We start from the raw sequence: 14,769 nt of genomic DNA, 5'->3' as shown, positions 1-14,769 counted from the left end.
GACGTGAGACCAAATTAGTCCTGCTCACCTCAGTCCAAAGGAGGCCGGTATATGTGCACAGACCAAGCCTCTGAGTTCCTCGAGTGGCATGTCTCTGGCCTGTCAACTTTTAGCTGTCAACTTTTGTAAACGCGTTTTTATTTGCAGAGTACATTAATTCCCTCTAGATGTTCAGTTCCATCTAACCCGTCCCACAAAATATGACATTCATAGGCTGTCTCTCTCAATAAAGAGATACTGTAATAAAAGAGAGATTTTATTAAACTAATGCAATAACGACACTTTCTTTGAGGATCTAGCCCATCATTTTTAATAATAAAAATCAGATTGCCATTGTTGTGCCCAGTGTGCGTTTTATTCAAATCAGACTAAGTACTCTGGCTTCCTGGCTTTAGCAGAGCTCTGGGAGTTGGGGGCGGGGTGAACATTTTCACCATTTACACAAATGAATTTCAGCAGCCAGAATCACGGTACAGTTGTCGATTATGGGAGATCTGTTCTATTGGCAAACAGGGAGCTATGCCTAGGGAGCCTCTAGAAGAAAACGGGGTGAGGGAAACAACTTCCCGGGGTAGGTCGGCTCTTAATTGGTTGGATGCTAGGACGATCCACTGGCCTGCCGCTGCCTTCAGTGCTCTCTCTAACTCCTAGGGAATCTCTGATACATTATGAGCTTGCTATGTGGGATCAGACTAGAAGCTGGACTTTACCTGGCTTCTTAGGGTACCAGTGATAATTGGTTGCATAATAACAACAACAACAACAGTCACAATAATATTCTCCTATTCTCCTGTTACCTGAGCCTTCAGAACTGTGTGACAGTTAAGGTTGATAAAAGAGATAGTGGACTATAAGCAACACAGAGCAGCCCTTTTCCTTCCTCTCTGCGTTCTAGGGGAGTGGCCATAAGCAGGTCATCCTCCAGGGAGAGTGGACGAGTGGTCCAAGTCCCTGGCAGAGCCTCCTCTGGAAAATGGGAGTGAGCCTACGGATTTCTGAAATCTCACTCTTGGCCACGACATCTTCTGTTGTAAGGACGATGCCCTTGTATGCACATGTTTTCAGACTCACTGTGATGTCTTCTTTAATCGTACATTTTCAAAGGCGACGTCACTTGATCTCTGAAAAGGTTTGTCATTAAACGCGCTGTGTAATTGACTCACCTGCCTTGATCTAGCTCCAGTCTGCGAATGACTAAAACACGCTATGTTCTCTGACGATGCCAGGCTGCATGTTCCTAAAATGCAGGGACTATAGGGTTTCTCGCGGGTGCACGGCTCGGCAGCACACGTGAAGGGCAGATGCAACCTCCTCACATCTGCCCCTTATCACATAGGAGCCCAGAGCTTACAGACTCTTTGCTACGTGGTCAGCGAGTTGCTGTTGGGATTGTTACCTCTGTCTGTTGCAATAACACAGTGAACACCACAAATGGCTGGGTTTTTTTTTTTTGTTGTTGTTGTTTTTGTTTTGTTTTGTTTTTTGTCTCCCATTTCAACGGCCACGAGCAGCCATGTATGTAATTTATAGAAATGGAAATGGCCTCCAGCTAGTTTGACTCTTAGAGAAAACACCAGGCTTCGGCCCCTCCGCTCTCCCCCTACACACCTGGTGTATATCACTTTAAAAAATAAATTATGCCTCATTAAATTACAATTAAGAGGCATCACGATCATTTGTTTTTCTGGAAGGAAGATGTTTTGCATATTGAAAGCCTAATTTGTTGCAGGTGACAGAAAGGCTGAGCAGATTATCTAATATCGCTTCATTTGGGGGCGATGTCTGTTGCGTGGTGTGCGCCTACGCCAGTGCCTCCAGATCTCACCCATGTGTACGGTCGTCATCTTCACGTCTGAGGGTCTCATGCCTCCTGTTCTTGTCCCTTTGTTCCCCACTTGAGAGAGCAGACTCCCCTTGGATGTCTGGAGAAAGCCTGGTCTCGTTTCTCTTCAGATGGGTTTTTGCAGACCTTCCCTCCCCTTCCTGGCTGTACCATTATGGTTCCACGCAGGTGCTACTTTCCTTTGAAGCTTCAGCTAGATCCAATTTCACCCCCTCCACCAAAGCCGTCCCCCTCCAGCCCCACAGCCGGTGAATCTTCTCCTGATTTTGAACCAAGATGGTGTTTGCTGTGTTTTGAATTTATGACGTTTTCCCCCTCCCCCTTTTCCCTTATTTCTCCACTCTTCTCCCCCGTGTCCTCCTCTCCTCTTTCCTTTCCTCTCCCCTGCTCTCTTCCCCTTCTCTCCCTTCCCCATCTTTCTTCTGTGTTCCTACTTAGGATGGGTCTCCCTGCATGACCCAGGCACTGCTCTGACCTCATGATCCTCCTGCCTCTGCTGGGACCATTGGTGGACCTGCCTGCACCAGCACACCCAGCCAGCGTCTTTTCCGGTGTGCAGTGTGCTCCTATAAACCCTTCCAGCCACCATGTAGAAAACTCTTTGCAAGCAGGTTCTCTCTCTGTTCATTCTTTTTGCCTCCCCCTGGGCTTTTCACCAAGTCATCACTGAGAAAGGAATTAATGGAGCTGCTGTTCTTTGCAGCAGGCGCACTGGGTTTGGGAGTTTCCTAGGCAGCCGAGTGGAGATATCTGGCTTATGGTTCCTACGACCAATGTAGCCTAACTATAGAAAGTGTCAAAACCTTGCAAACTACATGTAAGGCCGATCTGTTCAGATCCAGCCTTTTGTGACTTTAAAAATCGCCAGGTGGGAGAGAGAGCGCGACTTCAGATGTCAGGTGACAGGGGCCAGGAAAGCAGGATGCCTGAATCCTCCCATAGCCAGCCCCCCGACTTGCCCTATTGGGGTCGGGACAGTCCTGAAACCTAGTCCATGCAGGTGCATGTTGTGTCACAAGGTTGAGGGCCTACCTGAGCAGGTGCCTGCACACAGAAGCAAAAGCTGTATCAGTTGGTTAGGTGTTGAAACAGTCAGCGACAGAAAGTAGAATTCTTTCTCGGTGTTACTGAGAAATGCTGTTTTACCACAGACAACATAAGATCACAATTTTTTTTTTTTTTTTTGGTTTTTTGAGACAGGGTTTCTCTGTAGCTTTGGAGCCTGTCCTGGAACTAGCTCTTGTAGACCAGGCTGGCCTCGAACTCACAAAGATCCGCCTGCCTCTGCCTCCAGAGTGCTGGGATTAAAGGTGTGTGCCACCACCTCCCGGCCACAAATTTCTTATACTTTAAAAATCACCTCAATTTCTTCCTTTTATCTTTGATGACAGCCTGTATTACCAGGCGAGCCAGACTACGTGATACAATTGTTGTTTTGTACTTTGAATTATTTTGATTTTACTGAGCTCCTTCCCAGACCTGTCTATTCTCCTGGAGCTGGCGATGACCTGAAACTCTTGTAAACTCCCCCATTGATGAGCCAGGGCAAACACCCTCTGAGGCGCTCTTTGCCTAAATTTCTTTATTCTGGTGATTTGGAACCCAAGAACTCATGTGACAGGCATGGGTACTTTGTGTTAGCCTGTGTCTTTGCCCTGGCAGGCAACAATGTTTCTTTAGGCAACAATGTTTCTTCAGGCAACAATGTTTCTTTGGCAACAATGTTTCTTCAGGCAACAATGTTCCTTGGGCTACAATGTTTCTTTGGCAACAATGTTTCTTCGGGCAACAATGTTTCTTTGGGCAACAATGTTTCTTTTTTTGTCTTGTGTAAAGTAGTCTGATACCACCGAGGAAACTGTGTGTCTCCATGGAGAAGGTTCTATTGCCCACAATGAGGCAAATACCTAATGGCCATTTTACTCAACAGTGGCAGTATGTTTTAATATAATTACTGATATGAAACTTTAATAAGCAATATCCTGGTTAATTTATTAATTTCCTTTCACGACCGTCCTGTTGATAGGAGTGCATCTTTTTTCCCCCCTTCCAGAGCCCAGGTGTCACAGCACATTTTCTATACCTCGAGCTGCATAATGGCAGTGTCCAAGTGACGCCTCCTGTTTGGCTGCTTGATAATTAGAATGCCAGATGACATAGTAGGAGAGGCCTTAGAAATATTTATGTGAGATAAATTATTAATGTGTGTTCCATTCAAGACAGAGTCAATATGATAAGCATTTATTCATCTTGATAATTAGCGGGCGGTGGGGGTGGTTTGTGTGGATGTGGGAGTTAGGCTATGGATTGTGTGTATATGTGTGTGTGTGTCTGTGTATATGTGTATGTTTGTGTGTATGTGTGTTTATATTTGTGTATGTTTGAGTGTGTGTATGTTTGTGTATGTGTGTATTTTAAGCTAACGTATTTTCACATGTGTGCCTACAGAATTTAGACAACACTTTTAAAAACCTTAGCTTATAATAGTTACAGGTGAGCAAATAACCAGTGTAAAAAAATGTCAGAATCAAACATCAAAGGTCTTGTGTGCTCCAGTTAGTCACTTTCAATTGAGACTGCCCTGTCCTGCGTGAAAAGAATGTCCTTTGGGACCACTGCCACGCCGGTGAGAGTTGGCACAATGCTGTAACTTGCTGGGGGCCACACAGGAAGGGAAGGTGGCCCTGGCTAAGCCTGTGTATTTGAGACTGTGTCTGCATTCAGGTGAATGACTCAGTAGAAGCCTGTAAGCCACCATGCACTTAAGACCCAAACGCTGTGAGCCTTTGACTCGGGCAGGGATACTGAGCAGCAGCCATCCTCCAGGGTACTCTGTATGTGCTCCCCAAGAGATGGGTGAATTTGTGTGACATATGACAGATGCAAAAGAAGGATCCTCTGCAAGAAACTAACAAAAAACACTCCCTACTTTTTAATGACTTTTTTTTTTTTTAGTTGTTGGGGGACTTATAAACATAGTTTTTGGTTATGGCACTCAAGAATAGGGTTTTTGATATAACTTTCAAATGTAAGAAGCCTTTGCTGTAATACACTGTGTGACTCATGGAAATAGCTTCATGGAGGAAGAATAAGTTAATCTCTGCCTTTGAGTAATTTTGAATTATAATCATAGCAGATATCTCCATGATGACCCGAAAACACTTTTATTATAATACCGAAGGTAGGTTGGAGAGAGAGAGGAGAGGAGAATGGGGGAGGACAGGCGCGGGGCGGGTGGAAGAAAAGCCACTCCTTCTTTCTGTGCGTGACTCATCATGAAGGAAAGCTCAGAAAATATCTGAGTGCTGTATCGACTTTGGAACCTGGAAGCAATTTCAAAATCCACTTCCTTTTCTCATATTAATTTAGAGATTCTTGTAAAACAGAAAATCTTTGAAGCAAATCCATTATGAATATATTTCAGGTTGCTCATTTAAAATGGGAAGTAGGGCAACCCGAGGCACAACCGACTCTTAGTTCCAGAAAGGGAATGGATTCCCGGGCTGCGTCACGCTTTCCTGGAAGACGGGCACCTCACTTGTCTTCTTGAGGCATGCCACGAGATCTGGATTCCCTTCCCATCACTGTAGCAGTGGGGGATTTTTACCCACACACACCACTTACCTCACTCCCTCCTTGAGCACATATGTGTGTGCCCACATACCAAGCCGCACACAGCCACACGTACACACTCACGTGGCATGGCATGTTTTATCCTTGTTTACATGCTGACCTCAAACAGACGACATTGTGTGCTGTGTTTCCATATGTACTTCTTCCAAGTTTGAGGATTCCTTTAACCAAAGTAAGGGTGACCTCTAAATCCAGGACTAGCATAGGTTCCTTGTGGTATAGTTGTTTAATGTGGGTCAAAAATGATTCAGTTTATTTATGTGTGTATGTATGCATGTGCACATGTGTGTGCATGTGTGTGTGTATGTGGGGTTCAGAGGAGAGCTTGTAGTTCTCTCCTCCTCTCATGGAAGCCCCAGGAATTGAACCGAGGTCATCAGGCATCTTGCCAGCCCTTATGTGCTATTTCGAATGATGATTGTGTTTCCTTGAAATGTTGGTAACCATGTGATGTGCCTTCCTATAAGTGACATTGGTTATACTACATTATAATACACAGGTTTATATGAAAATGCCCACTGTGCCCTGCAGATTTCTGACCAGCCAGAGAATATTTCTTCCCCTCCCATCCACCGCTGTTTTGTATGTGAGCTGTGTCTCTCGCATCTCTATCGATTTCCCTCAGAGCAAACATCATTGGCGCTTGCAGGGCTTTGCTGCAGTTCGTAGAAGTAACTCTTTGTGACTTGGGGTTGCCCCGTCTGTTCAAAGCTACAGGCTTAGTGTCTTAGCTCTTCCCGGGGGGGGGGGGGGGAGGGGGGAACAATCCTAAACCGTGGTCTCATAGTGCCTTGCAAAAGGATGTCAGCTGAGAATATGTAGTGATGTCTCTGTGAGTTAATCCACAAGTGTATGGGGTCCTAATGGCCCTCCCTTGTCTCTCGCTGCCCTCTTAGGCCATGATGTGTTATTAGAGTATCGGCAAAATCTTTGGCAATTGCGTCCACAGAAACACCGCACTTGGAGCTCCCCAATTTGGTTGAGTTGCACATTGAGGAAGTGCTGGAGCCTATCCACGCTGCAGTTAGAGCGTGCTCAGGTCCCTAGCTAACGTGACCACATTTCCATCACTTTAACTGTAAGATTAGAGCTTCCCCAAGAAGCTACCTCACAAAACTCTGGGGTGCCTCATGTTACCTGCACAAGCGTAACTACTGTGTGCAAAATTATCAGAGCTGACATATAACAGCCATTTGCTTTCTATTTTTCTATTTTCCTTTTTCTGTTTTTTTCCCCCTTGCCATAGGAAATCTCTATTGAAACCAGTGGCCAGTCATACATAAATTCAGCCAAACTTTTATTTTTTTTTTAAATCGATGTAAATCTCCCATGCTGTTTAAATGTCGGAACTAAATTTACCAAACTTGGCAGATTTGTAAAGCTAAGCAGGACTGCCAAGAGTTCCCAGTTTCAAGCAGAGAGAGTTCTTACAGCTCCTGAAATACTTGCAGGAGGCACCTGGCGCTAATTGCAGCCCCACATTTCCTCCGGAGCGCCTACCTTTGCTAGCTGGCGTTGCCTCGTTTGGGATTATCGCGGTGATGATGAGGTGGCAGAATAGAAGTCCTAAATGAGGCACAGCCCCGGAAGGGGAGCACATCCCCACAGATCCCTTGCGAGCCTGCAGGAATTAGGCATGTTCCCGGTATCCTCTCATGCTGGCTATAACAGATAGAGGGGCGGTAGGGCGGGAGACAGGAACCACACCCATGAACCTGCAGACGTGACTTTGCCTGTTTCTCTCCTCCGCTCCACCAGGGATTACTGTCAGAGATTCTGCGTAAGGAGGAAGACCCCAGGACTGCCTCCCAGTCTCTGCTCGTAAACCTGAGGGCCATGCAGAACTTCCTCAACCTGCCCGAAGTGGAGCGTGATCGCATTTACCAGGATGAGAGGGAACGGAGCATGAATCCCAATGTGAGCATGGTCTCCTCCGCCTCTAGCAGCCCCAGCTCCTCCCGAACCCCACAGGTGAGCCGCCTGTTCCATGCATCACTTACGAACCTCTTGTGCCATGGATTCTGTTTTCCCTTGAAAACCAAGAGACGTGACTCAAGAGCTTCTTAATCCAAGGAACGGGTCAAAGGGTATGGCCTGTAGCTCTGTCATGTGGTAATCCCATACTGTGGAATGTTATTCCTTCCCCTTTGGGGATGTCCCATTCTTCCCATGAGCAGGCAAGAGTAGTGGGGTGATCCACTACCCACTGTGCAGTTTCAGAAGAAAGAGCCGAGGGGTGGGGTGGAAGCTGTGTTTGTATAGCAAGCCCCAGAGCCACAGAGAAGCTCTGTCTCAAAAAACCAAAAACCAACAAAAAGCCAAGCACTTTATTTTCCTTAAATTGCTTGGTTATTGTGACAGGGAGGAGAAAGTTGAGGGCAAGAAGCAGCAGCTCAAATGCTGCTGTAAGCAGGCCAGCAAGACAAAGCGGAGGGCCGGGGAGATGGGTCAGCAGTTAAGATCGATTATCACTTTTGTTTGCAACTCCACCTCCGGGCGAATCCAACACTTCTGGCCTCCTTGGTACCTACACTCCTGTGCACACATACCTCCCCCCAGTAAAAAAAAAGAAGAACTTTTTGGTTTTTCGAGACAGGCTTTCTGTGTGTCTGTGTGTAGCTTTGGGGCCTGTCCTGGCTCTTGATCTGTAGACCAGGTTGGCCTCGACGTCAAAGATCTGCCTGCCTCTGCTTCCTGAGTGCCAGGATTAAAGGCATGCACCACCAACTGCCACGCACTGCGCCCCCGTGTCTGCGCTCTGTGTGCTGGCACCCAGTTACCGAGCTTCGGACAAGGGGGCTGGAGGTTAAAATACGAAGACACACAGAGAGACAGAGACAGCGACACGGGTCATCCTTGAATTCCCCAAGAATGCCCCCTTTATTGTGTTCAGGGGCAGATTATATAGAGATAGCCACGCCCCAGCCAAACCCACCAGAAACCACTCTCCTGCCATCAGGAACTCCTGAAGGTCTTGTGCTCAGAGCAGCTGTAGGCACTCAGATCAGGGGATTACAAGAAATTCAGGATCTGGGGTCTCACTGCTCCCAACAACCAAGGCCTGGTGGAAATAAGAACTTTTTAGAGACACAGTGGAGAGGCCCTGTGTGTAGGGAATACGGTAGCTGGGTGTAGGGATGGGTCCTGGCGATAGGAGGCCTCGGTTTGCCCCTCTTAGCTGAATTTGGGAATGTCTGGCCTTCCTGTCTGCTCACTTCTAAAGTGTTGAGAACATGAGGTAGGCAGGGCACATTTCCAATTCAGATGTAAGCCACTCAATTCTCACTTACTTCCTGTTTCCCCTCAACTTTCCCTACTTGTTGACTTAGGATCAAACCATTCCATTCTCTGGGTTGCATAGATTCTGACGGTTCTCAAAGCCAACAGTTAATTGGTAGATACCTATCTGTGCAAACCTGAAGAGTGAGCCCATCAAAATAGAAGGTGGCTCTGCTTAGATACTATAGTTTTGTTCTTACTTGTTGGTTTTCTGGTAAATTCCAAGAAGCTGCTGAAATACAGAACCAGAACTGTGTTCTGGTAGGAATGTTAAACCCTTCACAAGTTTCAATATCCTCATTTTCCCCATCTACCTTGACGCTATTTTTGCATTCTGTGGTGGATTTGTAACTAAAGTCCTGTCCCCTCATGCCCTGCTGAATTGCATTACTGACACTTCAGGTTTTAATAAAACATGAGCCATACTTACTGTTAAAGTCTTGACCGCTTACTTTGGACATGTGCAACCAAGCCTTTTAATTTATTTTTCTTTCAATATCAGTGAATAAATAGTGAACAATTGTTAGGACCTTGCTAGTTTGCACTAATATCGCCTGCCAGTAAAGTCAGTAGTATTTTTACCATGGTTAAAGGCTGTGCCGCCTTTGGGGAGTCCAGCCATACTTCCTACTCCACGTCCCTCCAGCCAGGCCGTTCTCCTGGAACAAGGCCACCGGTACTTGTTGGAAAGCCACACAGGTCGGTAGGTTTTGCTGTCAGTGTCTTTGCAATATTTTTCTAACGAGATTGTATCTTCGGCAGTCTTCCAGAGACCTGATCACTTCCAGAGCCTGGCCAGCTTAATATGGCTTCACAATTCAGACAACATTTGCTTTGTTTGAATCAGGATCAGAACTTGAAAGTTCCTAGATAAAGGTTTCCTTAGGGATAAGTACAGGAAGTTGAACATTTAATTTTTACAGCTTTTTGGATTTCCGAAAGTACACATGAAATATACTTTTGAGGAGTATGATTCTAGGACCACAATTGTACCTTCATTGCCATTTATTCTATATTTGTGGCTGGAGATTGGGAAAGAGAAAGTTGTCTGAATCTTTCAAACATTTCCTGCACACCTGTGTCCCTATGTGTTTAAAATTCTCTCTGGCCTATCTCAGCAGTGAAGGTGTTTTGTACAAACAATGACAACAGAAAGCCAAGCATGGCGATACCTGCCTGGAATCTCAGCGAGGTCGTCAGTGACATAACAAGTCCAAGGCTCTGTAGAGCGTTCCTTTGAGAATGGAAGAGAGTAGGGACCAGACAGCCCTTATTTGGAGCCAGCAACTTCGTACACAAAGGCAACTTTACACAAATTATTTTCCAGATCCCTCCAACACTTTATAATCAGTTTCACAACACACCGGAGACATTTCAGATTTGAAATTAAACCTCCAGTATCTCCTCACACTTCCTCAGTGGCCTGCGTTTTACGGTGTCCTTGGTCACAAAGCGGCACAGGAAGAGAACAGAGTGGCCGTCATTCACATCCAGCTTTGGCACAGCAAGGGCTGTGGGCCATCTGTACCTGCTCCACCATCACTGTTTTGCCGTGATGTTCTTATGTGACCCATGAGGAGGCGGGCTTAGATGGGCTAAGTGGCTGCTAGAACTGAGTTCCATGGCTGAGGGTAGAGTTAGCACTCGAACTGTATGTCGTTATACTTATGCCGGATCCCAGACTCTGGCCACAGACTGCGGTCACCGCTCTGTCCTAGCCCTTAGTGTTCAAGAGAAGATATAAGCAGCCAGGTTAGCAGAGGCAGCAAAGGAAATGCAAACAGGTGATAAATGTAACACCCTTCACCTAACGAGGCGAGCATGGCCTGTCTGCTAGAGATTTTGCAAAAAAAAGAAGGAACTTCTTGAAGAAACTCGAAGACTGAGTTGTTACGGGAAGCGGATACCTGCCCTGTGTGGAAATAGGGCAACAGAGGTGCACTAAGTCTCTGGCACTGTGCTGAATGGATTCAGGGTGCCTTCCCTTACTGTTCCACGACTGTTAGACCAGGTTAAGACCTCTGCCCTTTCCGCTCTGATACCTCACTCAGTGGACTTTTACAAGAGTTGTGTCCTAGAGGGCTTGGCTCACAGAAGCCCGGAAATTACACACTGTGACTTGGAAGTAACGAGCAGAGAAGATGGGGTGGGGAGGGAAGATGGAAGGAAGATGGAGGGAAGAAAGGAAGATGGAAAATGCCACTGTGCTGTCTCAGGGAGCCAAGCCTCTGTGGGAACTCAGCAGGAAGTCCAGGCCCAGGACAATTCTTGCACAGGACGCTGTATCCCGACTGCAGGCTGTCTTCCACCAGACCTGCATAGTGCCAGCTGAGGGGAGGGCAGCAGCAGAGGGAAAGATGTGATCATTCTTACAGCACTGTAGCGTGGGCGAGGGCAAAGCAGAACCCGAACTTTGACCCATTTAGTCAACAACGCCGTGCACACAAGGATGGGTTGCCAGCGTTAAGAAACCTGCTTGGGTCTTCCAGGTGGGGCAGCCTGAAGATCAGACTAAGCAAGCGATGCCTCCCTGGCAATCTTTCGGACCAAGTTGCCTGGGATGTTTTAGGGTATTCCTACCCCAGGAAGCCCAACGCCTTCCGCGTTGTCCTTCATTTGTCTCTGAAGCTAATGGGAAATCATTGGATTAAAACGAGCGTGGCAGAAGAGCACAGAACCACAATATGAGTTTAAGGGAAATGAGAACTGGGTACGGAAGGCACCCGAAGCCCGGTGTTATGAAATGAAATTCTGTTTCATTTCCAGTGATTTCCTAGGTGAAATTAGGTGACTGTCTGGGTAGCATAACGACGGTAATCAGGAGAACTGCACATGCTCAAATAACATACATGAAGCCTTAATAAAGAGCGAGAGGTACTCGCGGGAGCGCATTAAATCGAGTAATAATTTATTATTTAGAGACCTCTACCCATTTACTCTGCTGATTTTTTTTAAAGAATTGATTCTTGCTGTAAAGTGTACCATTTTTTTTTTTTTTACAAAGAAAAAGGTGGGCGCGTTCTGTGTGCCTGCTCGCAGCTCGGTGCCATGTTTGGGTGCCCAGGGCTGCCTCCCTACCTGCGAGGCTCCAGGATACCGTGAGGGGAGGCAGGCGCTGACAGGCCTCTGTCTGTCCTATAGGAATGCATTGCAATTATTTCCAATCACAATTAACCTGATTAGAATAATGGACAGGAAGTGTCCCTCTGTAGCTAATGTGGTTTGGCATCAGCTGACTGAAGCCCTCTGATAATTTCTGCACAGATGGTTGCTCTGAATGCGGCACTTTTTAAATTACTATTTGCACGGTCTCTTGGTAGGCCAAAACCTCGACACCGACAACAGACCTCCCTATTAAGGTGGACGGCGCCAGCGTCAACATCACAGCTGCTATTTATGATGAGATCCAACAGGAGATGAAAAGGGCCAAGGTGTCTCAAGCCCTGTTTGCCAAAGTGGCTGCGAACAAAAGTCAGGTGAGTGGTTTTCTTTTTCTAAAAAAGAGCAAAACAGAGGGCTGGGACTGCTCTCCTTCCCCTCCAATAAAAACACATCTGTTTTTATCATAATAATAACGGTAATAACCCCTGGGGAGCCCATCATGTTCTGCCTTCTGCCCCATGGCTTTGCTGGAACTCCCCCCGGAGCTTGGAGTAGAGACAATGCCAGAACCTGGCTGCAGTCTCTGAAATAAATAACAATTTTATAATAAAAAATCAGGGGTGAAATAGTCCCCCCTCATCCAAAGTCTGCTGCACTCATTGAAGAAAAAAAAATTGTTTGTTGGGAAGCAGATCATTTTTTTTTTAATTTAAAGGCAATTTGGCCTGTGCGTAACACACACACACACACACACACACACACACACACACACACCCTTCCTTGAGACCACATTTAACTAGGACTAGTCAGTCACCTTCCTATTCCCACCAGGGCAAGGGCTGATTTTGCTCTAATCACTACTTTTGCTCAGCCCCAGAGACACCTGGCCATTGTCAGGTGTTTCGTTCACGTGTAGAATACAGTTGTTTTTCCAGGAGGAAACAGATGTGGGGCTTCCAGAATAAAGTGCTAAAATCTTTCAGCAGGAAAACATAGCTGCCTCCCCAGTGAAAGTGTTCAGCAACAGGATGGACGGGAGCGCAGTGCTCAGGGGAACAGCACGCAGATGCTCGGCTCTGCCTCTGAGAGCAGCAACAGTTGACATATCCACCCTGCTTTAGCTTGTTCAAGGGGGGGAGGTCCTGCTTGAGGGCCCCCTTCTCTAGCCAGAAGATAAATAGTTCCTGCAGGGTGCAGAAATGGAAGCTAGCTGCAGCATAACTCTGAGAGCCCTTTGATTTTTTTGAACATGATTTCCACTGTGCTTTGCATAGCAGATGTTTTCTTTCCTACATATGCAAATTGTAAAATGGCCCTTACCCTCTCCCCAGCAGATCTGCTGGGTTCTGTAGCTACTACTGTGTGCTGTAGTACCGAGTTCCTACTGTGTGCTATAGTACCAAGTTCCTACCGTGTGCTATAGTATAGAGCTCCTACTGTGTGCTATAGTATAGAGAGTTTCTACTGTTGGCTATAGTACCGAGTTCCTACTGTGTGCTATAGTACTAAGTTCCTACTGTGTGCTATAGTACCGAGTTTCTACTGTGTGCTATAGTACTAAGTTCCTACTGTGTGCTACAGTACTGTTACTGGCTGTCACATTCCTATTAAGCAAGGAAAAGTTCAATAAAAATTGTCCCTAAAATGATAAATGTTATATTTAGACTAATTGTTTGCAGGTTAACTTTTTTTTTGAGTTTTGCAGTAACTTATTTTCAGTTTTTAATAAGTGAGAGAATCCCAAAGGAGTTTGAAGAGGATTGAAACGTTCATTTCTCTTTTTGCTTTCCAAATGACTCTGACTCCCTCCGTCAACCAAACTAGTGAACCAACTTTGCTAAGATCCTGTCCAACCGTGGGATGAGCAGGCCCAGAAAAGAAAGCACGCTGGAGCCCCCTACACTGTTAAACGCATAAAACCCCCTGTACCACATGGCGAACTCTAATGAGAGCCGGAGCTGCTTAAGAGCTGTTAAATGCTAACGCCACTTGGCAGAACTACTGTGCCTTTAATGGTTTTCCACTGGGTAATAAGGGACATATGCGCGAATGCGCAGTGGGTGTCAAAAGCTGCACAATTGATTCTGCAAACCCGACCCTCGCTTGCGTCCTGGATGCAAATCTCACGGTTTTACCTGGTCCTTCTTTTGTAAACATCTTTCGAGATAAACCAAAGACCAGAGTCCGGGAGCTTGGTTGACGGGGCCATGGGTTCCTGTTGACATAGGATCATGGCTGTTGGAATCAGCGAGGCCTCCATCAGCCTCCCCCAATTGTCAGGTGTCTGATTGAGGGCTGAGTTTGTCTGTTGGCAGTTAGCAGTTGTGAGGTCGCCCTGAGAATCCAGTAGTTCTGATTCTGTAAACTCTGGAAAAGCATTCCTGAGAATTATATTCCAAAGGATAAAACTGAGCTGAAGTAGGGATGAGAGTCTTGGACATTCCTCCTTTCTCTTCAGAAGACTGGTCTCTTTCTGATTTTTGGACAGAGAACCCTACTGCAGATAGCTGACCAAAGAAGTATTTCAGGCATGATACTTCTAAAATAACGGGACTGCCAAACAAGATAGCTTCAAAGGCAGCTCAGCAAAAATAGATAATCTACTAAGAAATGCCGGTATCTCCCACAGCAGACCCGCTGATGGGGTGGTTCACGTATTTCATGTACATTTACCGTGTGTATATGACGGTCAGCCAGACATCCCCTTCCCACGATGCATACATACCTCATTAGGCTGTGAGAAGATAGCGAACCATGCTTTTCTCTTCTCCTCCATGACCTTCTTGATTTCTGGCATTTTTCTCTCTGAGGGCTTGCGCGTTCTCAGGGTAACTGAGGAGGTAAATACCTCTCTGGGAGTCTCCACTCATATAGAGTCAAAGGAGTGAAACCTTCAGTTGGGAACTCTTAAG

General features: G+C 46.3%; 1 protein-coding gene across 8 annotated transcripts in view; it reads left to right on the top strand.

Moving 5' to 3' along the window:
* The window catches only part of Satb2 (SATB homeobox 2), a 174,159-nt gene that overhangs the window by 111,636 nt on the left and 47,754 nt on the right, over positions 1-14,769 (top strand). For all 8 annotated transcript variants that reach the window (XM_041668062.1, XM_041668058.1, XM_041668053.1 and 5 more), the window contains 2 exons: positions 7,235-7,447; positions 12,076-12,231. In XM_041668062.1, the coding sequence (XP_041523996.1) occupies positions 7,235-7,447; positions 12,076-12,231 (369 nt within the window). The remainder of the gene's footprint in view (positions 1-7,234; positions 7,448-12,075; positions 12,232-14,769) is intronic.

The sequence above is a fragment of the Microtus oregoni genome, unplaced genomic scaffold (genome assembly GCF_018167655.1).
Source record: "Microtus oregoni isolate MIOR12 unplaced genomic scaffold, Mior012 000018F_ref0000195, whole genome shotgun sequence".
Lineage (NCBI taxonomy): Eukaryota > Metazoa > Chordata > Mammalia > Rodentia > Cricetidae > Microtus > Microtus oregoni.
Note: the sequence above shows the minus strand (reverse complement) of the source record. Positions and strands in the feature narration are given on the sequence as shown.